The following is a 27,483-nucleotide window of genomic DNA, read 5'->3' on the forward strand; positions in this document are numbered from 1 at the left end:
TCACTCTGTTAAAGAGCGTAGGTCATTACACACACTTGTCATACACTCACTCTCTCATATTTACAATATACACATAGGTATCACAAAACAGAACAGTTATGGAATCACACAGGCACATGCACGCACCACACAAAACACTCTCACCCTGTCAAAATGAGCAGCAGACTGACTCACACTCTTTGTACAACACACAGCTGTCACAAAGCACAACAGATTCAGCAGCCAAATTCAAGTCTCTGATCACAGATACTATTCCTCACCCCAAAGAACGCTTGCTTGTGCGTTATGTTTGTTTTTACACAAAAACAGGGCATGTACCTCATTCCCATGACGCACTCGTACAGGAAGACCACGCCCTCCCTCTGGTGGGGCCTGAGGTGTGCGGTGAGGTGCGGGTCCACCACGACGTCCACCACGGGCAGGCCAGCTTTGTTAAACACCCACTGGTGGTTCTCTGTGGGCCTTGGCATGACTAGGGCTCCTGCACGTGCAAACACACACAAACACACACACACACACACGCACGCACACACACACACGCACACACACACACACACACGTGCACACAGGCACACACACACACACACGCACAGACATGCACACACATGATATGATATCAGACTGTCACATTCCCATTTGCTGCTGCCAAACTGAATTCCTGGGGGGCTGTATAAATCATTCTGTCTGAGCCCTGCTTATTAACCCTGTTTATTAACCCTGTTCAGCTCTCCCCTTTCTGTCTGTACACTTCCGCCCACATAAACATAAAGTTGTCGGCTACACAAGCTTGCATTCACCATGTACTATGGTTGCCCACTGATAAGCTATGTTGGTTTCATAGCTAAAAATGAACTTATCTGTATTGCCATAATGCTACGATTATGGCTAATATTATGGGTAACTGACGCATACTGGTTACTGCTATCGGCCACCATGTCCCGTCTCGCACATCCCTACTACGTGCGTGCGTGGAATCAGGAGTGGTACCTGGTGCAAGAGGGTCGTGTCGAGGCCCGCAGGCCAGCCCCTCTGGGGGCGGGGCTCGCTGGTTCACCCCGCCCCCCTTCAGCGAGGGTCTGGAAAAGGGCTTGGATACGGGGTTTCGAACGGGCGGGGCCTCCGTCGCCGACGTCTCGGTCCCCGCCTCCTGGAAGCAGCGTCCGCTACGGAAGTCCTCCGCGGAGACGGTGCCCATCACCTCCACCTCCTTCCCGCCCACCATCAGAGACTGGCCCTCCGTCAGGCTCTCCAGCTCCGAGGACTTGTAGCCGGTGCCTGCGGGAGGAGAGGTGTGGCTGACATAAATAACCCAGACCATTCATATAAAGGACAATGATTGGTTAAGAATTGAGCAGCTGAAATGAAGCCCAAAGCACTATGAAAAACCATGCCCAAAGAAAGATGAAACTTCGCCAAACACGCTTTAACCATCCAAAGACGAAACTTTGTAAAAAGCCTAAATCCAACAGCATCCTGATTCAAGTTCGAATGACGAGATAGCTACAGAGCTTGTGAGGGTTTAGGGTTCATTACTAGAGAAATAATGAATTGACATTGTAAATCTATACTGAATTAATGAGATATATTAAAGTTAAATGTCTTCTACATAATTCTTTCAAACCTTGAAATTCTAATAGAAAGATTCAATGCAAATTGGTAGTAGGGAATTACAAAAAACGAACTGAAATGACCTGATTTCCAGAACTTGCTTATTTTATGCAAGTCCAAACAGTGACATGGATGGTGACCTAAACCATAAGTACCCTACATAAGAGCACGGCTGCCTGAGAGTTACAGCCCCACAGAGACGCGGTTATTCCAGGCCCGGGCAGCAGGGGGCCTCACCTCTCCCGATGTCCTTGCCCTCCATGTCCTTCAGGACGACGCTCCGCCCCCGCGCCACCAGCACCGCGTCCCCCTCCCACCTCTTGTGCTTCTTCTTGGACGCCTTGCACCACATCACACTGAAGTACCTGGCGCCGCAGTCCGGCCCGGCGTGACCCGTCTGCGACACGCGCGGGGGGTCCTGACCCGGGGGAGAAACGCCAGGCCTGCTGGGACATGGAGGCAGGGGGTCCTCCAATGGGCGCTGGAAACCTGGACAGATACCAAATACAAACAGACACACACGTTGACACACACGCTGACACACACGCTGACACACACGCTGACACACACGCTGACACCGCTGCACACGCTGGACACCGCTGACAAACGCGCTTGACAGACAGGGCTGACCACACGGCGCTGAAACCTGGACACAACGCTGACACACGCTGACACACACGCTGACACACACGCTGACACACACGCTGACACACACGCTGACACACGCTGACACACACGCTGACACACGCTGACACACATCACTCTCATCGGAGGGCCTGCAGTCCCGTGCCTGCAGCGCTCGAATTTGATTCGGTGAATATGCCAATAGCTTTGCTCTTTTCTATTGCTTGTGCATCTGTGTCAGTGGTGCAAAAAATATTAAAGTATTCTGTGGTTGGGTTCTTCTCCAAAACTAGTCCTGAGTAGTCCTGAGACTAAAATTGAAGATATATGTGGGAATGTATGGATTACGTACAAATTTTTAAAACCTCTCCTTACCACTGAGGCATTGCAGTACTTATACATGAAAGTCTAGGGCAAAAATGATAATACCGTGAAATCAATAAGCATACATAAATATACATAAATAAATAAATATACATAAACATACATAAACATTCTGCACACCAATCACATACCCAGACACTATGTATCAGTTTCTGACAAACTGTGGTTCTGTAACAGTCACCATAGATGCGTGGACAAGGCTATGCCAAGAAGCATAGCTGTTCATTCCGAAAGTGTGATCAGTAGGCAGGACAGATTGTAAATGAATTCAGGTCCTGTCAGAAACCAAAGAATGAGGACGCAATTCTCTCTCTGAACAAAAACAAAGGCACGCTCCCCCGGAATACAGCTGTGAAATGATCACTTCACTCAGCCTTACCAGTATATCTCAATGACATCATGAAATGCCCACCTTTATTATATGAAATTATTTTTATCATATTATTGGGGGAGTTATTTGGCCTGTTATTAAAGCACAAATTTTTCAGTAATGATTGATCAACTATTCATATTAATGGCAAAACAATTGCTGTGCATATACTTTATTTCTTCATATATATTTTTAGAGTGATGCTCCTTTTACTCAGTATACAATATGCAGCACAGTGTGCAAGTTAATTACTCCTGAGAGCACCACATGAAATGCACTGTAAATCTTAAATGGTCTTGGATAAGGAACTTAACACAGAAGGAGCTGCCATATAAATTATTTTGATGCAAGGTATCCATATCAATATGAAGAACCTGCCATTTTAAATACAACTGTACACTTTCCATTTATATGCATGTTGTTCTAAAACTAGCCAGCAGAGGGTACCAACCAATGAGGCCTTCAACATCTCTAAAAGCCTGCTATTTTCTTACAGCTCAGTCCCCATGTTGATATTACAGTCTTGGGCTGCTCTGCCTACATAGCTGCACAGGAAATTTTTCCACCCCAAAGAAAAAATTAATTGAGTGTGCTATGGTAAATATATAACAAAATTATCCAACAGAGGATTCATTTACTCAAAACAGAGAAATGCAACCCTGCTCCTGGAGTTTCAGGGTCGGCTGATTTTTGTTTTTTTCTTAAAAGTTAGCATTCAATTCAAAACCAGGAGAGGTGCAATAACTGTGTAATCAACTGCTATAATTGGTCAAATAAGTGCTATAATTGATCACATTAGAAATTAGAAACATCTTGAAAATGTACCATATTAATAACACCCTGGAAATGCCTGACCCCCAAACTACACCTCGTGTGAATTTAAATGTGCTAAAGAGAAAAAAATAGACCTCCCTCAAGAGACAATGTCCTTTATGTTAATGTATGCAAATATTCAGTAGCACCCCATCACCATTGGCCAGTGTCGCTTCCATTCGGTCCCTCTGGCAACAGTGAGACAAAGGCTTTTCCTTTTACATCCTGCAGTAGACATCCGGAGCAACATAACCTGCTGCTGAAATCTTAAATGGGGGGGGGGGAGAAATACATTTCCCATGATCAGATTCTTACAGTTTGAAAATCTAACTCCTGTTTTGGAAATCACAGGCACACACAGAAAACAAATTATCTGTCTACCAGGGATGTGAACAATTTGGATTTTCAGTCACGAGCACGCACAACGAATATGAAATAATCAAAAATATTTTTTTTCTTCTTTTTTTTTCTTCCTCAAACCGTTCAAAATAAAAGTTCACCAAATGTTACAAATGCTGCTCTAAATGGGTAATAGCGGGTCAGGCAGGGCATTCACTTTACTTACTGTCAGTGGAACAGATGGCCAGCTTGCAAAGGTGCCACGTAGAATGATTTTGAAAAGCTCAATGAAATCACAGTTCAGTGCTAAATACAGGCTGCTAAATTCACATACCACACCATTGACATCTATGATGTCAACTCACATTAAAAACCAAAAATCCGAGGCCAAGGAAACAAGCCACAGGAAACAAGCATCCAACTTGGTAGTGAGATAACATCAGTGTGACAGCCGTCCAGCTCAAAGTACAACAGATTTACATTGCTAAAATGACAATGTTCCCCTTAAGCATGGTAGAGGGCGAACGGTTTGGGGACCTACTGGCATTTGTTGAGCCAGAATACACTCCTGTGCGATGTACAGTTGCAAAAACCATCACAGCAGGACTTGAATTGTAGCAAAACAGCCAGACTCTCTGTACCATGCAATCAAAGTCCAACAGTGCTGTGATAACCATCTATGTGTGGCCAGCACTAACTACTGAGTCTAATGTGTCTATAACGTGACCCAATAAGTGGCACATGTTAACCTGTGCATTGAGCAGAGGCATGCATTCATTCTGGAAAAAATACAGCAATGCATATGTTTTATTTTTGAAACATTTCAACCTTGTGATCTTCACCGATTCAAGTAGCGCCACGTTTTTATTGGCGGTATCCCACATCAAACGATTAAAAAAGTGATTAGTCCTGCAATTTTCCTCCTCAGACAGAAACTAGCTGACGGTCGGAAATGTGTCGTTCACATCTGAGTACGCCTCACCAGCAGCAGAACTCCACCACAGTTCCTGAGTGAACAAATGTGAAGACGGATTCAATACAGAATTGACCCAAATTTTATCAGTTACTGGTGACTAAACTTCATTTGGTTTAAATGCATTTTTTCTACTGGTAGCATTTCAGTTGGCCATTTCTGAAATACTAACAAAGCTTTTCAACGTAAAGAAACAACCGACTTCTGAAAAAGATTCTACGAAGAGGAAAAGGTAGCAAAAAAGCCAAATGTCAAAACTAATCCATCTTGGTGCTTTGGAAACAAGAGACAGACACCAAGCACTAAGACACCTAGAGCTAACACAGGACTCAAAGTCCACACTAGCATCTATGACCTGCCAGCCTCAGACAATGGCCAGAGAGGGAAAACCCACAAATTTTCTTCACCCCATTAGCACTCTCTCAGTGAAGATCAGCACGTGTGCGTTTGGGGGCATAGGCAGCTGTGTGGAGTTGAGGTTACAGAGGTGAGACCTAATGACCTAATGACATCAGGATCAGTTCCCAGGTAGGCTGGTACCACTGTACCCTTAGGCAAAGTACTTAACCCAAATTGCTGCAGTAAAAATATCCAGCTGTATAAATGGATAACATAAAAATTGTAAGCTGTCCTAAATTACCCAAGAGGAGGACATCCGCTCATCAAATAATGTACGGTGTTCCTGCTGGAGCTAAGCTGACTTCAGCAACCTTATCAAAGGCTCATCAGCTCTTTATCTATTCAGAATCAATGCTTTTATCGTCAGCCAAGTTGGAAACGGAGAAATGTTCGTCATGACCAGCAGCAGTTCCGCTACTGAATGCTGCCAAGTGCAGGAGAAACACAAAACCGTGAACCGGCACCACAACACAAAACAGTCAGGTGAAATAAATCCTTAAAAAATGATTTTATTTCCAGGTAGGAAATTCCCCCAGATGGCAATTCGAACTACAGGCATCAGACACACGTTGCTCAGTTTATCCTATAGACACGATTGCCACATCGAAATTTGTGTTGAAAAGACACGAAAGGAATAATGAAAACACACGAGTGCTGCTGCTTAATAAAAGATGCAAACATTTGGACTGTTTAACGAATACATTTTGTTCACATACGAAACTTTACACGTTACTCCGAAAGGGTTCTGAAATGAGCAGTTTTAGCGCTAGCAGCTTGCGAGCCTCCTTTTTCCAATGCTGCAGTCCCACTGCTGAGAAACGCACGGCTCCAAAGCAAAACAATCAGGAGTTCTTTGCACATGAGTGGCAGCACTGTAGTTATTTTGAGCCTCACGTCACTCTGCTGGGTTATGATTTCATCAAGACAAAATGACTGATCTCAAACACCTCTCTCTTTCACTCTCTTCCCCACCAATTCCATGGCTGGAAAAGGGCGCCTGCACGTTGAGTTGGTGGTTCCACATAATTTTCCATTATCTTTATTCCATTATTAAAGAGGTTGCCAACCTTGGTCCACAGCCTCAGTTGGTTTTAATTAGAACACAAAATTTAATTGGTGAAATGATTATGAATGATTAACTGATTACAAAGGTAACTTCCCTCATTTGGAATTTCGGTCTAAATCTTTTTTTTTTTTTTTTTTTTTTTTTTTTTTTTAAGGCCTGCACAAAAACCAACAGATCCAGCAGTTCTGCAGGACCAGGGTTGGTGACCACCGTGCCAAATACTGAGATTTGTCCCTCAGTACTACGAAGTCCAATGAGAGCCCTGTCAGTGGGATCCGGCAGCAGGTTAGCATTTCTGACGAGCTGTTAGCAGACTGGAAGAGCAGTACACCTACAGTGCGCCTGTCTGTATCTGAGCCACACAATAAAATAAAACACGCCCACAGAGATGAAACATGAACGAAACATTAACAGATCACAGCAAACACTCAGAGGAAGACGCACGTCGCACAGAGGAGTGTGGAGTCTGTTTATCGCGCAGCCTGAAGGCTGCGGTCGGCCCGGTCCAGGCAGACGGCGGGGCTAATGCTACGTCGCGCTACGGCTCTGCTAGCGGGAAACGCAGCCGCGCCGTACGGCGGGGCCCTGGCTTTGGCTCCGAGCCCGGCCTGGTTCGCGTGGCTCCAGTGGAGGGAGAAAGGGTGAGGAGACGGGAACCTCCCGGTAAAGGCTGGCCTCGGGCGTGGTTGGAGCGAAGGGGCGGCGGGGTTCTGGGGTCACATATGCGGAATGGGGAGCCCGTGTCTCAGACGCGCCGCCCTGAGCTTCTCCACCTTGATCTTGGCCCGGAGCAGCTCCTCCTCCAGCTGCTGCTTCCTCTTCAGGCCCTCGCGCTTCTCCTCGATGTACAGCCCCATCTTCCTCTGGTTGTCCATCAGCAGCTCGTGCTCCTCCTTGGAGAGCTGCAGGGTCTCCTGCTCCAGGCCCGCCAGGTGCCGGAGGCCCTCGGGCCGGGCGTACAGGTCCCGCCGGAGCGGGATGGGCGAGTGCGACATGGCCAGGTTCACCGACGACGGGCAGGGGGAGATGGAGCCGTCGAAACCCTGGACCGAGCCGATGCCCTCCTCCTCCTCCTCCTCGTCCTCCGCCACCACCGCGTCCACGTCGCCGTGCCCGTCCAAGATGCGCGTGGACAGGATGGCGAGGTCGGGCGGGGGCTTGACGTCCATGTCGGGGTCCAGGCGCACCATGACGGCGGCCGGCTGGTAGTCCAAGATGGCCGGGAGGGAGGAGCTGCTGCCGGGCTGCTCGATCGGCGACTCGCGCTTGTAGAAGATCCTGAAAGACAAGACGGTCAGCCAATGATCAGCAGCGCCGCAGTGACCCAGGAACAGCTAAGGGTGTTCGCCTCACATGACAGAGCCAAGCCAAAGAAGCGTCCCCACACAACGGCAGCAGCTCATAAGCTTGACATATAGACGGCAGAAATCTTACTTTAATCCGACCATTGATCTCAACCTGTTTTTCATGTATTCTGCTTTAACAAGAATGCCAGTTATCTGAATGACACAATGGACAGTAATCCCCAAGCTTTCTTTTAATTGTGCCTTATGCTGTAGCATTAGCTTTCTTCCCTTTCCCACTAGCCATCAGCGCAACTGAAGCTTTCCGTTTGCAATTCAGTAAGCCGAATTTCACTATGAACAGTCTAAAAACCAATGATAACATGAACATTAGTTATTAAGATGATGAGTTATGCTAATGCTAACTAGAATTATCTGGCTTTTATGGGAGTCTAAAAGCAAAGAGAGAAAAGTTCTGTCCCTGAAACACTTTGTAAAACTGCCTGAGATTCTGCATGTGATGAGTAAATGCAGAAATGAGATGTGTGTAATGATATGTACAGCACAGTGCAGTGTTTGTGCAGTTTTGCTGGCTGTCTTCAAGAGATCCATCAAGAGGTTTACTGAGGAGAAACAAAATGGTGCTTCTGGCTAGATACAGACTCAAATGACTTTGACAGTCTTCCTTATGCATGCTTACAGATCACTCACATTTCATAAATACAGTATCTCCAAAAATATAAAAACCCTTAAATGTTCCTAGGTTATATCTAGTCAAAAAAAGAAAGTTAGAACAAGGGGGGAAAGTGCATATTATAATTCTGATTTACCAAATTTTACCAAAATTGAACTGATTGGAATACAGGTAAATTTGTGGTAGGTTACACAGTGGTAAAGTTATGTAAATAGACAGAACTGTAAATAACTGAGAATAATAAATCTGTGGTTTATTATCATTTGTGCGGAGGAAGAATTTAACTGGAACCAATCCCAAATTTGAAAAGCTCTGTTGTATAGTGCACATTGGGTGGGTGTCCAATTCCATTCTTGGTTTGTCAGCTGTGTGTGTGTGTGTGTGTGTTTCTGCAATAAATCAATGACTTTAAACTGGTTTCTGTAACTGGATAAAGTTCATACACTTTGTATCCAAAACCTAAATTGGTTGGCGATTGAAAGGAAAGTACTGCAGACCTCAAGGACATGCTTGACACTCCTGAGCTACACTAATCACTCACTAAACTAAAAACATGAACAATTAAATGCTAGACAATAAAATTTCAAAAGAAATAACATGTAAGTTGGGTCGAAGGTAAAAGGTTAATGCTTCTGACACCAGTGCTAATGTTACCAGCATGCAGAGCCTGCACAGAATTGCCTATAACATTTTATCTTGACAATCTCAAAGCAGATGCGAATCTCTGGGTAATTCAGTAACAATGAAAATGTCACAATCTTAACCAACCTTTTGTCTTCAGCAACTCTACTCTTAAATATTAACAAGGGTCCTAAAATCGTTGTTTGGCTTGAGCTACATTTTTTTACCTCCAGTAGTTAATTCCCTCCAAATCTAAAATTCACTATTTACTAATGTCACATGCAAACTTAATAAAATATAGTTGGGAATTGGCACACAGTAATCTAAAATGGGAATAAAAAACAATGAATCTGGTTTGTTCTGAAGCAAATCAACTGATCGCATATCAGATTCAAAAGCAAACAGGATTTTATTTTTTATACTTTGAGACAATAGGAGGAAAGGGGAATCTGGCTCATGGTGGCTCAATTCCTTCCCTTTGCTGGTCAGAAAATCACAGCAATTGTTGTCGAATGCCTTTTTCCTCCACAGTTCATAAAAAGAAAAAACAGAAAACGTGCTCTGAGACAGGAATTCAGAGGAACCCCAGCAAAGATAGGGGACGTGGTCTCTAGATAGGGGATCTGCGCTGCGGTTATAAAAAAAGAAAAAAAAAAGGAGAAAAAGCAGTGCACTGCTGTTGCTCAACACACGCCTGCTTTTCAGCAAGACACAGCCCTTTCCGCATTTCTCTTCTGGCCTACCGACCCAAAAAAAAAAAAAAGTAAAAGCGCACAAGCAACAATTTACTTGTGGCCAGGGAAACAAACGCAAGACGACCCCCTCATTCCGGATAGCAACCGGCTGGACGGGACTCACAATAGCATGCTTGTCTCTTTAATCTGGCATTGCACCCGGCAGGAAAAAAAGGGGGAGGGACGGCTAAATGTAACGCTGTATAGCGTACACCAATTCACAATGCAGCCCTGGATATCCTACACTTCTACAGCGGCACTCATGGCGAGTGTTAAAGCTTCTTCCTAAAGATCACGCTGGACTCGGGCTTACAGCTAACAGCACATCTCTGAGGAAGGACGAACCACGGATCAAATGCACTGGGGTATTTGTGAGACTTAAAGAAAAAAAAAGGGAGGGGGGTATTTAAATGACCACAACGCTTGGTGTTATTGGAGGACACCGAGTGACTGGGCCTGCCTGGAGGGGGGAGGAGGGTCGGGGGCAGGGTTCTTACCTGTGCATGGCATTGTGTTCCTTTTCGTGGAGCGGGTGGAAGAGGTGCGGGATCATCTCCATGACCCTCTTGGTGGGCTCGGAGATGCTGCCCCGGTACTCGGGCTGGGCATGCTTGCGCTGGATTATCTCCTGCTTGGCGCTCTCCTTCAGACGCTTGTACAGGGTGCGGAGGCCCTGGGCGGTCCGGGGCGGCCGGTCCCCGCCCAGCGCGTTGTACTGGTCCGCAATGTTGTCCCAGCACTTGTTTTTGTCCACAATCACGGCATGCTTGTTGGTGTGCTCCTCCAGAATCCGAATGTGGGGCTTCACCAGCTTCAGTAGGTCCAGCTTCTCGGAGAGGGTGAAATTGGACGACCTAGCTTTGCCCACCATGCTTGTTGCCATGAACACAGCAGCCATCCTTGCTCATGCTGTGTCCGGTCTCTTTTTGTTGTTGTCTTGTTTTGTTTTGGTGTCTTCCTCTCTCCAGCTCTACCTTTAAATCGCTTCCCTGTCCTTTCTTTCCCCCCTCTCAAACATATAAACATACACATACATGCACACACACAGGAGTCCCTCTCCCCTCTGTTACACAACACACACACACAAAAAGAAATCAGGCTTAACTAGGCCAGCCTCATCTAGGCCCACGCCTACTAGGGAGGGTTTTATTGAAATTCCTTTCAGCTTAAGCTGACGCAGATTCAGGAAAGCTGCTTAAACCCAGCCTGACCTACATACAGATCTAGACTCTATTAAATTGTAAACCAAGCAAGCGCACTTTGCTTTTTTCATGTGCATGTCAAAGTAGGCGCTAAATATTTGTGCTTGAAGAAAAACGGGCGAATAATTTTCTTATTTGGTTACAAATACGTTAGCCCACAGATCTAAAACAGCGCGTGCGGAAGAGGTGTGTACCGCAGCGCTCTAACGGTTATCTGCACAAAGAGAAACTGAAACGCCAAACAAACGTTATGCACGGCTAAGAAACAAACGACGCGGCGTCTAAAAGTGAATAAGAAGGAAAATAGTCCGTACGGTAGGTGGTCGACGTGTTAGACTGAAGAGAAAGTGCACGCGGGCAAACACTAGTTGCTTTTAATTTGAAGTACGGGAGGGAGAGGCAGAGCTTGTGTGCTTACTGATCCCGAACACAGCCCTAATCTGCCTCGCGCTGGCGCTGCAGCACCCACGCTCATCTGCATAATGCTGGACCTGCTGTCAATCACACCGCGTTTCTACTCGGCTGGTTAGGTTTCACCCAAAGCTCAAGTTTCAGTATTAAGTTAATCTGCACCTATACTACGTTAATATATAGCGAGCGTTGCTGTCGCTCGTCTAACCCAACATCGATTAACGTTGCAAGGGCATTTCCTTTTTTACGTTTCAGGGGCAAGTCGACCCTTGGCGAATATTTGTCTAATGTGTGGAGGCTTCAATCGTTTTGTACTTTGAAACGTTTTAGTATGACATGAAAGGATATGTTTGACGTTTATATTATTTTGTTTGGTTACCGACGCATACTTTTTTGTACAAAGCAAAATTCAGCCATGAGGCTCATTGTGCGCGTACCGATACGTCTGCATTAATCAAGATTTAACTAATGCAGTCAAACAATACGAGATAAAAATGGCAACGTACTGTATTTCTCAATAGTTCAAAACTAAACTGGAGAAATTAAGCACGACTTATCATGTGCACATTACTCTGCATTAGCCATTCTGTTTCCACGGACTTATTACAAGCCTTGTAATAATGTACTTTTGCGGATGCATTTTTGCTGCCGACTTCCTAAATACGGCATTTATAAATGGTAACGAATTCAAGAATAAGTTATGCCTGAACTCCAATCTTTACACACATTCGGCTTCTATACTGTACAATCGGTTAAAAAAAATAACATGTCAGATATCAGTAGTAATCAAAAGACAGTGTTTGTTTTGAATCCGAGACCTGAACTATGATCGTAACGACCACACTCCTGTCCCTCCCTGTTCCAAGGTTAACCATGCAATGTGGACTTCAGACATGAACCTTGAGCCTATATCGCCATGCTGTTTTGAGTGGTCATCCAGTTACTTCACAACACGTAGAGCTACGATCACAGAAGCTAAGGATTTTAAAATTTGCTTTGACATGTGTAAGGGATATACCCCTTTAAATACATACATAAATACATTTCAATATATTATGTACTTTTCTGTGGGCATGATATCTTTGTATGCACAGAACATTTCATGTGCCTAGCCAGTCTGTACACGGCTGTGATTATACTGCAGGACTTGTATTTGATTATTCCATGACAGAATCCCCTTATGCAAGAATGTAAAAAAAGCTAATGTCAATATACAAAAATACAAAGCATTCAACACTTGTAAAGTGAGTGCTCAAATGTACTCAGAAACTTCAAATGTCCTATTTGCCAGTTTGCTTCATAGGGTACATTTTCTGAGCTGTTATTCAAAAAACATAAGAATATCATGAGAACCAATATATATATTTATGTATATATTATTATGCCATGTATCATACCACATACTGTACCAAAGCCCTTTGCTTGACCACATTTGCTTCTTCTCTGCTTTAGAATGTGCAATACATTTTTATATACCAAAACCTGATACACACTGAATTAATTTTGTGTGTAAATCCGTGAAACAAAATTCAGTTTGAAATTGATTTCTGTTCACTCACAGCAAATCACTCTTTGCAAACAATATACCTGTTAATCAAGGCACCAGAACTGGCCAAAAATTGGTGAACAAAGCCAGGATGAATTCACAAAGGACACAACACTGCAACAAGGCTCAGACACCACACAACAAATAACATGTCTTCCATAAAACAAGACCCAGCTACAAACAACTGACCAAGATGACAACAGTTAACAATTTAAAATGCTCTACTGATTTCTCAATTAAACACCAAAAAGCTATTTAAACCCATCTTAAATAAGTTACTTTCAAGACAAAAATTATTATTTATAGTTACCACTAAACAGCTGTACTCCTGGACTAGGTTTGCACACCACACCTACAGTGCAAGTTGGTAACTATTAATAAATAATCACAACATTTCTTCAAGGGGAGGAAATTCTCACAGGATGCTGAATTCAGAATTTAATGGAGTAGCCATTTTGCATCTGAAATTCTAGGAATCAATGCCTATACAGCTGCATAGGGAAAGAACATATCCACCTATAATTCCACATCACTCAAACACCACATAGATCCTGAATAGCATCATTTCTTGAACAGAGGACAAGCCCCTGCAAAAACATCTGATACTGCATCTGATTTCACTATACACAGATTTGAGGTTGTACCATCCTATGACGTGAGTATTGAGGTAAAATTCATCACCCACAATCCATTTCAAATGAGGAATTGGGGCTATTGTGTTGTAACGCAGTGTGGCTGTTCAACACTCATCTGCACTAACTCTGGAGGTAAACCAATCCACAAACAGCAGCATATACCAATAAACACAAGAAGAGAGCGGAATGGAGAAGCCTGTTAGTCTTACCAGTGCTGAGTTTGTCCTCTGGGGGATGCTGCTCACTGCAGGGTAAAGGGGAGCAATTCTGCAGCACTGTGCAATTCTCTTTGGACTCTCCCAGTGGAACAGCATTTAGAATTTTTGCCAGTGCATTAGACAGGACAGAAGCTTCACGTTTCTGCTCAGGAACAGACTTCCGTACCTATGAAGGAATAGAAAAATACTCAACAATCAACTTCTTTCAATAATAAGGTATCTGATGCACAGCATATGCTAAGAACATACAATCAAGTTAAACCTGATACAGGAGAATGATATCAGGTACAAATAATTGACAAAAAGGGATTGATGAATGTCGTACCTGGTTAATTGTGCTGCATGCCATGGGCTGAGGTTGTTTTGCTGCTGGCTCTGGCCTGGGACCTGGGCTGGACTGGGTGGCCCCCGGGGGAACAAACCTGGGCCTCTTGGTCACATTTCCATACTGCTGGCTGGGAGCTCCCGATCGGCGCATGATGCTAGGGAGGGAGACAGAGTGCAGGTCAGTCGATGCCCTTTAACACTAGAACGGTAATGGCACACCTTGTAGCCTTTGGAGGGAATCAAATACTGAATAGCAAATCCACTTCTCATGTCACATCACTCATAAACATGACTTTTTCTAAATACATTTTGTGACTTAAGTGAAATGAAGGACATTTTAGATATTTACCGAAATTTCTGATAACCTGCTTTACAATGGCAGGTATGGCGGTTTGCGGTCTAAAACAAGAAAATACACTTCAGGCAACAGTTTGTACAGCGACATTAAGCCGTAATTAAAAACTACGTGTGCAATACTACCAGTTTTTAACAGAAGTTTTATCAGTTTTCCTTGTAATTATATCTGTCCTTCAACGAACAATAAATCGACCATTTTAGGCTAATAATAACGACAGATTTTTAACAATCATTGCTATGATCATAATCTCCGCCGGAATCACGATTGGTTTTTAAAGAGAAATATGTCCAAAATGTCAGCCATACTTTCGAATGAATACGATTAAAAAGTGACAATATCAACTAGGCGGCCTAATACACATTTTGGTTCATTGGCTAGATTAAAACCCAAACTACGTTCACGTGACATGTCAAAAATGTTACCGTTCATCAAAACTGAATCCTTCCACTTTGCATTCCGTTTAGATTAAGATTCCTAGAGCAGTTGGTATGGTAATCACATTCTCGTTTCGTAATTTATGTTTTAACTTAAAATTTAAGCCTAGCTGCCAATAATAAGATTTTCCCAAACCCAGGCCAGTTCGGACAACTACATAATGAGCTATAAACTGTTTACAGGGCACCCCGAATCACTTGCAAATTTGGTTACGCTAACTGAATTATGAATTAGAACTGGTTGTTCACGTTATCGTTGCTAGCCCGGCTTAATCACATCATATATAAGTTAGCAAACCAACTATTCCGCAGAAGTCAGCTAAAGATACTGCTGCAGAGCTCAACACGGGAGGAAACATGAGAAATGATGACTAACATCATCACACGGTTATTACCGTTACTCACTATACGTCTGGAAACCTATTTTTATATAGAATATGATGGAAACCTTAATGCTTCACTATCATTATAAAATACCAATATGAACCAAACATACCTCTAACATTAGCTGGAGCAAGGCTTTCTTGATCGGCCGCGAGCCACATCAAGTCTCCCGCGAAAGCGGCGTGGCGTAACGTAACTTTCTATTGGCTACGTCGCAAGAGGAACGATTTTAATATGGCGATGTAAACAAACACTGCAAGATAAAGCTAGCTTGCTAAACTGTAAAGCACAATATTTTCGGAACCGAGTGTGTTCTCTGCGTGTTTTAGTTACAGCTATGAAGATCATTTTTTTGTTGTTGTTTTAATTTTAAACGTGCATCAAATAAAACCACAGCAACTAAAAGGCTAGCCTGCTACCTAAAATTTCACGACTATTCGTGGACCTTTACGGCAAGTGGTGATGTCTGGTATAATGGTAAACACTGGACAGCTGGCATCGGGAAACTGGGACAGTAACGGGTGAGTGTGGTGAATCACAACAATGACACACGAGAAAACTTTCAGTTACCTATGAAAAGGTTAATTGTGTAAGCCTATCTTTGATTGGTGACTTGCAATCTTTTGAAAATGACTCACCAGTTTGCTGTAGGTTGCTAGAGTAGCCTACTTCCTAATGTATCTGATTGTTAACTAGCCAGCAAGTTATCTGAAAGTAATTCGCTAAAGTTAGCTACCTGCCAGACAGCGACTTCAGAAAGCTGTAGTCAGTACTAACGTTAATACTAGTCTAAAGCAAAATTGTCAACAGACTTTTGTCAGTTGTCTTAAATGGTCTAAACATCATACTGCTGTCATGAATACTTCATAGTTAGCGAAATGTATGACATAGTCGTGTGTTCGCGGTTGCTAGCTTTCCGAAATAAAATGTACCAAGCAATACTAGCTAACGAATTTTTGTTACTGTTGGATAGCTAATTTAGTTGGATCGCGTACTATAGCGATAGTGATGGTGTTACAGACACTGAGGTACAGGCGTTTGTGGACCGTGCTGTTTGATATTTGACAAGTTACAGTATGAATGTGGTGTTGACAGCGAGTGCGTAATCCAAAAATTGAGGGCGTAATCCGTTAATCCAGTCAAATACATGTGCAGTGGAAACCATCAAGGATATTCGACCACGCTTTGTTATTTAAAACATAATCTTATATATTTTAAATATTAATTTGTCATCTTATACTATCCACCAAAATGTAAACGTCAAAAATATTGAAAAGGTTCCATTGAAGGTGACATTACACCGTAAACACGTGAAATACTCTTGATATCTGCCTTTGTTGTATATTGTATGTGATGGGGATAAGAGGTTAATTAGTTCACACCTGATGTGCCCAGGGATGGCAATATGTGAGTGTTTTCTATCTATTGAAGTTAATAAGATCACTGCAAATGAGATCACTGCAAATTACATTAAACCTAGACTGCTTACAAACTAAGGGGCTTTGTGTGTTCTCATGTCACATATCACAGATTTGTTAAGGCAATACAGTGTCAGCTGAAATGGAAGGCAGAAGAAAATAGTAACACTTCACTCTTCATGTAACACTATAAGAAAAGGGACTATAAGAAAAATGTTAATTTGAGTTTGCTATTTCAAAATGGTAAGTGTAACATATATTAAATATATATGTATTATGTATGTATATATATATATACACACACACACACACACATTCATATTTGTTTATTTTTGATAAACTGTCCCTTGTCAATAGGACCATTTACATCGTTATGATTTGCCCACGTGAGGTCCTTTAAAACAATCTGTGAAAATCTTGTACTCCAGCATATGGCAATACCCAGATTTCATAATGGTATTTGTGTTACATTGGGCATAGATAGTCATGAATCATACAGTCTATATAGGTAACCTCCTGAAGTAAATCCTGATTGAGATATTTTTTACTTATAAAAGGTATTTAAGGGCTGTTGGGTGGCTTACACTATTAAGAAACAGTTCTTGTGCATGGGAAAAAATTTAAACTCTGTTTAAAAATTTTCCGTCAAATGTTTTCTCATTGGCCAACAAGGGAATAAGTACCTGGAAAACTGAAAAGGGAGCAAAATAATTGTCACTGGGCACATTCATCACTGTGCTCAGTGTGTGTTGGGCTATAACCCTCTCCCACTTCAGAATGTTGCCTTGGTCTTTTTCCTTTGAATGGGTTGCCATGCAACAGGTATTAGAAAGAATGCACCTCTGCTTGGTAACATTGGTGATGCTTCCTCATTAAAAACCCACTTGTGAAAGATTTCACTTAGGCCAGTGCTACTAAAGCAGAAGTTTAATTCAAATTTAAGAGCTGCATAAAGTGACTACATTAAAATGAAGGCATTTAGTCTTTGGGAATGCTGTAGATTGTAGCTAGCAGATACCAGCAATAAGTCAAGTGAAACATTGTAATGTCTTTATTTGACACTGGTAGTCTCAGATGCATGGATTTTAATAGTTATTTTAATTAAAGACTCAATTGTTGAGTTTCTAGTTATGAAGGTAGTATGGTTTTTTAGTGTGATGGGAAATTGTGCGTCCTTATCCTGCATACCTGATGGAGTTTTTATTTCAGTTCCTGTTGCTAGGCGGTGCCATCTGCTATGCGGTCTCATATGACCAGGCTATTTTAAACGTACCTTGGTGGTGTGTGTTTCCCAGGAGTCTTTGCCATGTTTGTGTGTCAATGCAAACACACAATATTACACCTAAATATTATGTGATAAATGGATGGCAACAGTAAAACCACTGATCCATCTGATCTGAACTTTAAAAGACTTTTACACACATTTATGACATTGCAATTCTCAGTATTTCTCCCTTAATGTTTTAAATATAGTTTTAGCAATCACTGAATAAAGCAATGCAAAGGGGCATTAACTTAATTGTACTCAGAAGTTTCTCCTAAAGGAGTGTATATGGTTCAGATGGGTCAGTATTTTTTTCCAACATTAATGATCAGATAGAAACACGGTTAGCTTCCAATAGAAAAAAGCTTCAGCTGCAGTGGGGTTCACAGAGAGTATGACTGCATGCTCTCTATGAGCTGGCTCTCTAATGAGAAGGGAACTCCCGGTGCCATTTCAGTCTGAAGGACTGTGAAACCTGGGGTAGACTGGATTTACAGTGCACCATTTTGTGAAGTAAAAAGGTGCAATTTGAGTATTTCCTGCAGAGTCACCCTGGCTGTGACTTCTGCTCGGCAACTGTTAAACACATTTGCATAGTGGTTACTGAAATTTAAAGGGCACTCAGCATTCTGGAAAAAAGTATTGTCACATGACATGTTAAGTTTGAGCTTTACATTTCCTGGACAAAAATCAGTAGCTACTTTAAAACATAGCTCAGTGAACTTCATTTCTAAAATCCAGCTGCCTTTTAAAGTCAGTGAATGAATAATAAAAACATTAAGAGAAGCAACAGTGTCAGTTTCTTGTGAATTTTACAGTCTGGGTTCTGTTCTGGCTGGTATCCAGATCAGAATAAAGTGGTAGAGTGCCAGAGGGTGGTGCTGTTTAAAAGGGCACCTGACTCGTCCTTTGTGCAACCATAAGTTCAGTTGCAGGTGTGGTTATATAATCACCTCAAAAGAATATGGCCGACCATTTACTTAGATGCACACTTTTAAAGATAAATGATGTTGGCTTGATTGCATCAGATCAGGCACAGTGTCTTGCAGCAAGTAGAGGCTGGTGGTTCTGAGTGTATATGACTGATATGTAACCTACCAGTTAGAGGAGCCTGAGGGGCAGGGAGCTGGGAGGGGGGGGGTTCTCCTGTGAACACTGTCTCATTGTTTGCTTTGTCCAACAGCTGGCTGCCTGGGCCCTGACTTGCCGTCTCTAAGGAAACTCAACAGCTGATTGGACCGTTGGTCACCGTCTCGCCGTGCAGGGCGGCAGTTGGAAGCTGGAGAGAAGGGTAAAGCGGATCAGTGAGAGGGGACAGAGGGAACTCCGGTTCTGGGGGAAGCGCAGCCTGAGGTCAAAGAGGGAGAGGAGGGTGGAACAGAGCCGATTCCGTCAGGTACCAGGCTGTTTTTAATCCGCTGAATTTGCTTTGGAACATTTACATTGTTGTGCCCGGCCATGCTTGTGGGTGGTTAAGTTAACTTTCATGTGGCCTGTAAATGAGACTGATGTGTCTTGTGCTTGATGAAATGTTGTTGATATCCTGCTGCCTGTATATATTTTTTATAATGCTAAGTCTCTTTCAAAGTTGCAACACCATGCAAGTGGAAAACAGTTAGCAAAACCAGTGTGACCAGTGTGTGACCAACACATTACTGTTCCTGCCACTGGATGGCATAGGCACTTGACTTAAAATGGTGTGATACACAGTATAGTGATAAGTCTGCATTAATAGGATGCCTGAGCATTTGTTTGAAAGTTTCACATTGGGTTCCATTGGCTTAGTTGTAGCCACAAGCTTCTATGAATCCTTGTTTATAAATGGAATTGCTGGGTAGCTAGCATGATATAGATCATAATTTCCATGGTTTTGAAGAAAGCATGTACACATCGCTTTACCACCACATATTCTTCAGACTCACAAGATACTCAGCTCTTGTGTTAACTTTTATTTTTCTCTGCTACTTAACTACCTGAGCTTCAGGTGATGTATTAGAGAACTGAACATCAATTGCCACAGTATTATACCTAATCATGCCTCTTAATAGATTTTCTGAACACCCATTCAGTTGGATTGTTTCAGCTTGAGTGATGGGTAGATACAGCTTCCAATAATTAATAACCTGCAGCTGAGTGTCTGGCGAGTTTGTAGAATCTGTGGTACCATAGAGTGCTACCCTGTGTCCCACTCCACCCGTGCCATTGTTCCCGCGTACACAGGCCAGTGTCAGACAGGATGGGCTATGACATTGAGCGGTTCGTGGGGTACGTGAACGAGGGGCTGCTGTGCTGCGTGTGTCGGGACGTCCTGGAGGACCCGCTGCAGGCGCCCTGCGAGCACGCCTTCTGCAGCTCCTGCATTCACGGCTGGCTGGTGCACCACCACAACTGCCCTGAGGACCGCCAGTCGCTCGACGTCACCCTGCTCCGACCCCTGTTCAGGTAACCGTGCCGTCGGGAGGTCAGTAGACAGTCAGGAAGGCAAATTCTTCTGTAGAATTCTTCTTCAGGTGAGTACACGGTCAGGAAGACTCATCCTTCCGAATGATCCTTCTTCAGGTGAATATAGTCAAAAAGCCACCATCCTCTGTAAAATCCTTATTCGGGTAACTACAGTCAGTATATCGCCCTCCTCTAACCCCAGATCGGGTTACGATGCAGTAAGGAAGACCGCTTTGTTTTTTGGTTGCTTTTCCTCTTGATTTCTTTAATGAGCAGATTCAGTTCTTAAAGGCAACATGCGGTGCACACATGACATATTCTGCATTTCCGTTATAGGGCAGAGTATGTACTGAAGTGAATTTCCTTATTCAGGGGAGGAAAGACAGGCTTCCACTGCCATGGAAACTGAACTTTGAGTGATGAGCCCAGCTCCATGTCCACCATTCTACTCTGCAGTCAAAAAGCACCAAGTGTTCCATCCCTGGATGGACTCAAACAACCCCCCTTTTGGTTGAGCCTCAAAGACTAAGACCCCTTTTAGGGTAAAGTTTGTCTGATTTGACATTGAGCCAGGCGAGGCCCTGGTCTGACCCCTGACCTTTGACTTTCGCCCTGGCTGCAGGTACATGCGGAATGACCTGAGCCGGCTGCAGATCCGGTGCCGGAACCGAGACCAGGGCTGCGAGATGGTGTGCTCGCTGGAGTCTGTGGACCGACACGAGAGGGAGTGCGAATACGGGCTGGTGGCCTGCACCAACACAGGTACTGAGGCCCCATTCCACACACCATCCACAACCCAGCACGGATGAATTCACATGTACAAATCATGTCAGTTATTAATGGTGGATAATTAAAAAATAATTTAAAAGTCTGAACTATGCAATTACTTGGGGGTATTTTGGTCCAGCAGCTCAACATTTGTTTCCCTGTTTTGTATTTTCAAATCATTACAGACTGTTTCCAGAAAACCTCAAATTGTTTAAATTCCAACTCAAATTAGAATCACATGTTTAATGAAAATTGCACGGTAAACTATCAGTATTGTTTCATATAGTTTACTGGGCAACTAAGCTGCTCTTTTATCCTTATTGGAGACAGTCTGCTCTTCCATGATACTATTCTTAGATTTCAAAGGAACCTTCAAGCATTTATTTGTTATTTGCTCAGCCAGCAAGAGAAGGCCTTGTGAAATATTGAACGCCTAGTGCGTCCTTTGGCTTGACTTCATGGCCACTGAAATACATGGTCATGCAGAGAGCTTTTGAGTGCTTAATGATCAGTGGAACTCTTGACATATAAACTGCCACAGCTGACATCCGACTGGCCACCTGCCGCCTCACTGACTCTGTCAGGACAAAGTGACTAAGAACCAGTGGGCGGGACAACCAGGTCCTTTTCCCCTCAATTCTTTATGAAGGTCCCTGAGGACCAGGGCCCAGTGGAGCGTACAAACCCCCCCCCCCTCCAGGAGGGGAACACCTGGCCAATGGGATTAGAGCCGCAGGGGGTCTGTTCACCCTTCATCGCGAACGACGTGCATTATAGCCGTTTAATTTTTAGCCGATCGTTTGAGAAGGAAAAATGGGCGAGTGAACATGTTGGTGTCACATTTGAGTATCACATTTTCTTGCTAGCAGGAGTGGGGACTCTAAAAAGATGTGTGTGTGACCTGTGTTTCTTTGCCAGGTGGAGAGTACCTCTGTTATCGATGTGGTATGTAGATGTTCACCGAGCGCTCAGGGCTCAGAGCGCCGGAGTGCTGAGTGATGTGGGGTGGTGTGCTGCTTCGTCCAAATCTTCCTCACTCTGTGCAGAGATAGGGAGGAGTGTTAAAGTCAAACGGTCCCTGCAGAGAGGGCCAGCAAACAGCCATGCTCCAAGACCCATACCTACAGAATCAGTCTTCATAAGCTGAAAACAGGAACACCTTGCATGCCATTTCTTTTGTTTTATATAAAAATTCCAGGCACAGTTGCAGCAAGATTCGAGATTGCAAGTCCATTGTCCTTTAAAGAATGATATGTGTCTCCACCGCTTAGCCTAAGCAACAAAAAGTGAACAAAGTGCGTTACAGAAAAGGATCAGTGTATCAATGTGAAGTCTGCTGAGTTTTTGGGACATCGGATAGCTGTAGGCATGAAACTCTTGGCAATGTCTTGCAACTGAAACAATGAAACTTCCCACTGGATGGGAGTTCTATTATAGCGCTTTAAAAGGAGGGAAAAAATGAGGATGTGTTGTGTTAAATGCATAGGTGTGTCCTTTTAACATTCCATTCTCTGTTCTTGCACAACCATGGTCCCTTTGAGTTATGGTTGACTAATAGAGAGTGTGTGTGTGTGTGTGTGTGTGCGCGTACATGCATGTGTGTGTGTGTGTGACCGTGTAAATGATTAATATCCCCTCAGCCGTGTCCCTCTCTCTCTCTCAGGGTGTCCCATGCAAGTGGAGCGGCGCACGCTGGAGGCCCACCTGTCGGTGTGCGAGTTCCGGAGCCGCGAGTGTCCCAACGGCTGCGGCTACACCATCCTCAGCTGCGACGACTCCCAGCACAGCTGCGTGGCCGAGCTGCGCACGGAGCTGGAGCTCCTTCGGTACGTGCAGGCCAGTACATTCTGATTCCACACCCACCTTTGGGAGATTTGGACCTGGTACACTATCCATGGTAGATGCTTATGGATGTTAGCTAATCTGATTCGTACGGTTGTAGGGTGGCATAAATTATTTGGGATTTATTGTTTTATGTTGCACTAACTAATGTTGCAATTACCCAGGTCTGGCACTGATGCTCATTTAACTTGTGGATGCAATTATGATCTCTTCATTATAAGTTGCTGTGCTTATGATTTGGCTTATGATGAGAAGGTCAAATTTTCAGGGCAGTAAATACCTTGTTAGACTAAAGGATAGTAAACGATCTTAAGACCTGAATATCTGCAGATTTGTTCTCACTGCTTGCCCTCTTGGTGGAATGTTCAGTAAATGGAGCACAGATCAGTTTCCACCCCGATGCTTGAAGGCCAGGTCATTGAGAAACGGTGGGACAGGCCCCATTAGAAACTTGCGAGAATGCCATTTCATGAAAACGTAGGACAAAACCGTGCCCCGGCCCCTGCGTGTGGAGTCTGGCTGCGTGTCGGTGTTCCTGCTTTCATCAGTGCTCTTCCCCTCAGGCTGGGGGCAGGCCATCCTGCTGTCACTCTTCAGAGGCGTTTCTCCACCAGGCTCCTGGGGGTGCACTGTGTTTGTGCACTGGGTACACTGCTGTAGGGTTTCTGTTCCAGCTGCTGTTAGTTAATTAGATTTGACTGAGGTGTCAGTTGGAACACTGATCTTTGTTTTAGGCCTCTTGCTAATGTTCTATGGGAAAGTCCTACAGGTACTTGAAATGTATGTCTATGAGTATATTATTTCAATTCAATTCAATTTTATTTGTATAAATACATATTTGTATGTATTCATTTTTACAGAGAACTGTCACAAAGACACCTTACAGAGTAGCAAGGCAAGAGACAGAGCAAAAAGAGCAAACACCAGGCCTGAACCCCCAAATAGCGGGTACATAAGGTAAAAAAACTCAGTGAGGAGAACCCTCAAATGGCGGTGAGAAAAAACCCCCCAATGGGAAGAAATCTCGAGAGGAACCCGGCTATAGAGGGGGAGCCCATCCTCCACTGGCCAGCCTGGTGTAAAGTAGCAGACAGCAAATAAAATGGGTTGTACAGGTTACAGCTGAGGCGAAGACTAACAGGAAGAGCAGAAGAAGATAATTTCCATGCAAAGAGGAAAAAGGGTGTATTCAACACGTCTTATGCATGCTGATGCTTCTTAAGCACGTTTCGGAGAAACTGTCTCAGGGAAGCTAAACCGGTATTTAACTACATAATCCATCAGGCTGGATAAAAATTTGTATTGTGCTTGGGGCGCAAATTAACAGAAGTAAATTGAGGACACTTTTAATGTCAGTTGTAATTAGTTATTTTCAGAAGCATTGTTTGTGGGTTCAGAGACTGACGTTAATTCTTCACCACGTTTTAAAAAATCTTAACTGCTTTTAATTCCTGCGTGCTGTTTCAGATACCTTTTCAGTGACGCCTGATGCCTGAATGACAAGCTGGAGTGACAATCGATTTATCCCTTTCATCAGTACATCAAAGCAGCGTAGGCAGTCAGGGGAGCAGATTAGTTTGTCAGGGGTGGCGTGGCAATTGGGGGCTGTTGGAACAGAGTGTGATAATTCCCTGTGCACAGCGAGTGCATACTGAGCGCCTTCTGAGCCACGCCCTGTGTTGCAGGTCTGAGATGATCTGTAAGGTGGAGGAGGTGCGGCACGAGATGGAGTCCAGGCTGGACTCCCAGAGGAGGCACATGGTGCAGAAGGAGAGCCTGCTGAAGAACGAGGTGGAGGAGCTGAAGGTAAGGGCCGGCTGGCCGCCCCGGCCCAAAGGGATGGGCGCGGGGGAGACGTTGGGGGGGTCCTGAAGTCGATTCTGAACGGATTCCCTGCAGCCTGGGTCACTCGTGTGGTACACGGCGCAAATGCTACAGGTTGTGGTCGGCGTCTGAATTTGGGACGTTGCAGTGACGTTGTGACTGCTCACACTCAAATGTGGCATCTGCTGGCATTAGTGAACGTGTGTGTAATTCACCAACATACCTGAAAAATATTGATTGGTTCAAATCAGGGAGGGACAACATTTAGTGTCTCCACCCACGTGTTAATGACATACTCAGTGGATGGATGTTGGATATGGTCAGAGATCAAGCCACACAAGGAATTCCCTAGATCAGTGGTCCTGAATCCTGGTCTTGGAGAGCAACAGTCTGTTCGTTTCACAACCAGTTTAACCCCAAGAAACCAGGGGAAGTGACTTACTGGCTCGTCAGCTTCTTTAAGTGATAAATTAAATGCTGAGTGCCAATGTAAAGCAGCAGACCCTGTTGGGGGGTCTGCCAGACTGGCAGTACAGACAGACAGTGCCAGGCTAACGGGACGTGGCACGGGCGTGTGTGTGCGCGCAGGGCCAGCTCCTGAGGGTGATGTCGGACGTGCGCGCCCTCCTGGGGGCGGAGCGTCTGCACAGGCAGGAGCTGGAGCAGGCCGAGCTGGAGAAGAGGGAGCTGCTGGAGCTGCTGAAGAGCCTGCAGAAGGAGGGGCGGGCCCCGGCCACGCCCGCCCCGCACCCCGCCGCCGAGGGCCTCCGCAAGCCCGGCAGCGCCCGCAGCCTCACCGTCGACTGCATCAAGAGGAAGTCCCGCGAGGTCACCGTCATCTGACACGCCAAGCACCTCTTTCACACGCTAAATACCAGGTGTCTGATTGGCTGGCATTTCACTGAAACAATGGGGTGGATTCAGTCAACGTCAATATTTAATTTAGAAAAGAAATGCAAGTTTTTTTCACCTTCGCATATAGTTTGGAGTACATTCTAGTCATTGGCCAACTATGAACTGTTATTTTGGGTAAAAACTAAAACTTTGAAGTATTTTTAAGTATAAATGTTAATTGAACTGAGGGCCATGTGGAACGCTTTTATGAGGTTATGTACCTGAGGTACTTCATGGTTTCATTCGGTTCAGAATTTAAATAAAATACTTAGCATTTGTGTAGAAAGCAGTGTATCTTTTAAGTCAGACATGGCAGCACATTTCATACAGATGGAGAACACCCTTGTTTTCAGTCTTATTTGCTATGCACAGAATACAGGCCATTCAGTGGTGAATGTGGTGCGTCTGTATAATCTAGCGTAAAATTATCTTCATTAGAAGTAATGACATTTCTTCTGCATTCCAAGAAGTTTCCAGTGGACCCGAGAGTGAATGAAGATTAGATTCCAAATCCTGGGAGAAGTATGTCCTATAACTGCCATTTCAATTACCTGCTGTCACTGCCATTTGAATCCAAAAGAAGTTCTCACACACATGCACATTCATTTTGCATTGATTGCATTCCAGTATCCTTTAAGTTTTAGTGCATTGATCATTTTGTTACTATAATCAGCATGACAATTATTGTGACTATCCACACGTTTTTGTGATGAAATCATTTTATTTTATATATGTATTCATCCTTCAGTAAGTAGTCTAATGTCCTGATTTCAGTATTTTTAATCCTGTTTAGGTGAATGCTTTAGATTTTTTGTATGTTGCTTGCGGTTTGCATTCTTTCTCAGCTCAAAACCTTTGAAAACATTTCAGTCAATTTTACCGTTAGTCTTTATGGAAAACCTTAGTCAGGGATAAACTAATGCACATTTAAGAACTTATGCAATGTGTAAGGTAATATGATGCAAAATACTAACCTTAAAATAAAATTTGTAGATAAATTTTGTGTATTTAACCATTTTTTTTAAATGTAGAGGAAAACTGTTGCACGATTACTCCTCATTTCAACATTTATGTCCAGCATTTATCAGATTTAAAGTTAAATGTAAGGCACATATTTGAATTTCTTGCACCTAGTCAGAGGTCTTGCATGTGGTTGATACCACAGATGGTACTTTTTTTTTTGTACCGATAGATAATGGAGACTAGTGCAAACATACCTGAGAGAACCATAGAATGCAGCAAATTAATCTGGCTGCATGACTGTTCCACGTGTGGAGTATAGTTCATGCATCTGTGATTATGACGACAAAATACATGGGTTTTCAGAGGAAATGAAATTCCTGTTTTTACACAGCAAATATTTAGTGTCACATGAATGTTTTGTACCAACAGGTTTTCACTTTGCACTTTTAAAATGAGCATATATTTTTGTCTACAGATGATTGAAGAGTAGCGACTGAATTTGATTGATTGTCATATTTACAGTTTAATGTTGCCTGAATAAACTGAACCACACCCAATTCTTTCTCTTGTTTTTACTGCTGGCTTAAATTGAGGATTCCAGTAATATTGACCTCAGTTTTAGGAAGTCATTAAAAGTTCTCCACC

The 27,483-nt window shown here is 43.7% G+C and overlaps 3 protein-coding genes across 8 annotated transcripts in view; 1 reads left to right on the plus strand and 2 right to left on the minus strand.

Annotated features, from left to right (window-relative positions):
• Positions 1-15,627, minus strand: part of rad54b (RAD54 homolog B) — a 28,491-nt gene extending 12,864 nt beyond the window's left edge. The window contains exons 1-7 of the mRNA XM_064340129.1: positions 15,536-15,627; positions 14,597-14,646; positions 14,246-14,402; positions 13,912-14,086; positions 1,846-2,097; positions 988-1,275; positions 319-481 (exon numbers count right to left, since the gene is read on the minus strand). Of these exons, the coding sequence (XP_064196199.1) occupies positions 319-481; positions 988-1,275; positions 1,846-2,097; positions 13,912-14,086; positions 14,246-14,402; positions 14,597-14,646; positions 15,536-15,544 (1,094 nt within the window). The 5' untranslated portion in view covers positions 15,545-15,627. The remainder of the gene's footprint in view (positions 1-318; positions 482-987; positions 1,276-1,845; positions 2,098-13,911; positions 14,087-14,245; positions 14,403-14,596; positions 14,647-15,535) is intronic.
• On the minus strand, positions 6,000-10,806 carry LOC135257390 (fibrinogen silencer-binding protein). The gene is made up of 2 exons (XM_064340054.1): positions 10,406-10,806; positions 6,000-7,854 (listed from the first exon to the last, which is right to left on the minus strand). The coding sequence occupies exons 1-2, from the start codon at positions 10,804-10,806 to the stop codon at positions 7,293-7,295; spliced, it is 963 nt and encodes a 320-aa protein (XP_064196124.1). The 3' UTR covers positions 6,000-7,292.
• On the plus strand, positions 11,334-27,395 carry rnf41l (ring finger protein 41, like). 6 transcript variants are annotated; one of them, XM_064340108.1, is made up of 9 exons: positions 15,806-15,944; positions 19,289-19,501; positions 20,326-20,547; positions 21,170-21,309; positions 22,234-22,260; positions 22,979-23,141; positions 24,843-24,963; positions 25,570-25,859; positions 26,343-27,395. In XM_064340108.1, the coding sequence occupies exons 3-8, from the start codon at positions 20,342-20,344 to the stop codon at positions 25,822-25,824; spliced, it is 912 nt and encodes a 303-aa protein (XP_064196178.1). In that variant the 5' UTR covers positions 15,806-15,944; positions 19,289-19,501; positions 20,326-20,341; the 3' UTR covers positions 25,825-25,859; positions 26,343-27,395. The 6 variants fall into 6 exon arrangements, with proteins under 6 accessions (XP_064196149.1, XP_064196178.1, XP_064196138.1 ...); XM_064340079.1 differs by lacking the exon at positions 15,806-15,944 and adding an exon at positions 11,334-11,425 and having other exon boundaries at positions 25,570-27,395; XM_064340068.1 differs by having other exon boundaries at positions 25,570-27,395.
• Positions 27,396-27,483: the final 88 nt, after the last annotated feature.

This window comes from Anguilla rostrata, chromosome 1 (assembly GCF_018555375.3).
Source record: "Anguilla rostrata isolate EN2019 chromosome 1, ASM1855537v3, whole genome shotgun sequence".
Taxonomy (NCBI): domain Eukaryota; kingdom Metazoa; phylum Chordata; class Actinopteri; order Anguilliformes; family Anguillidae; genus Anguilla; species Anguilla rostrata.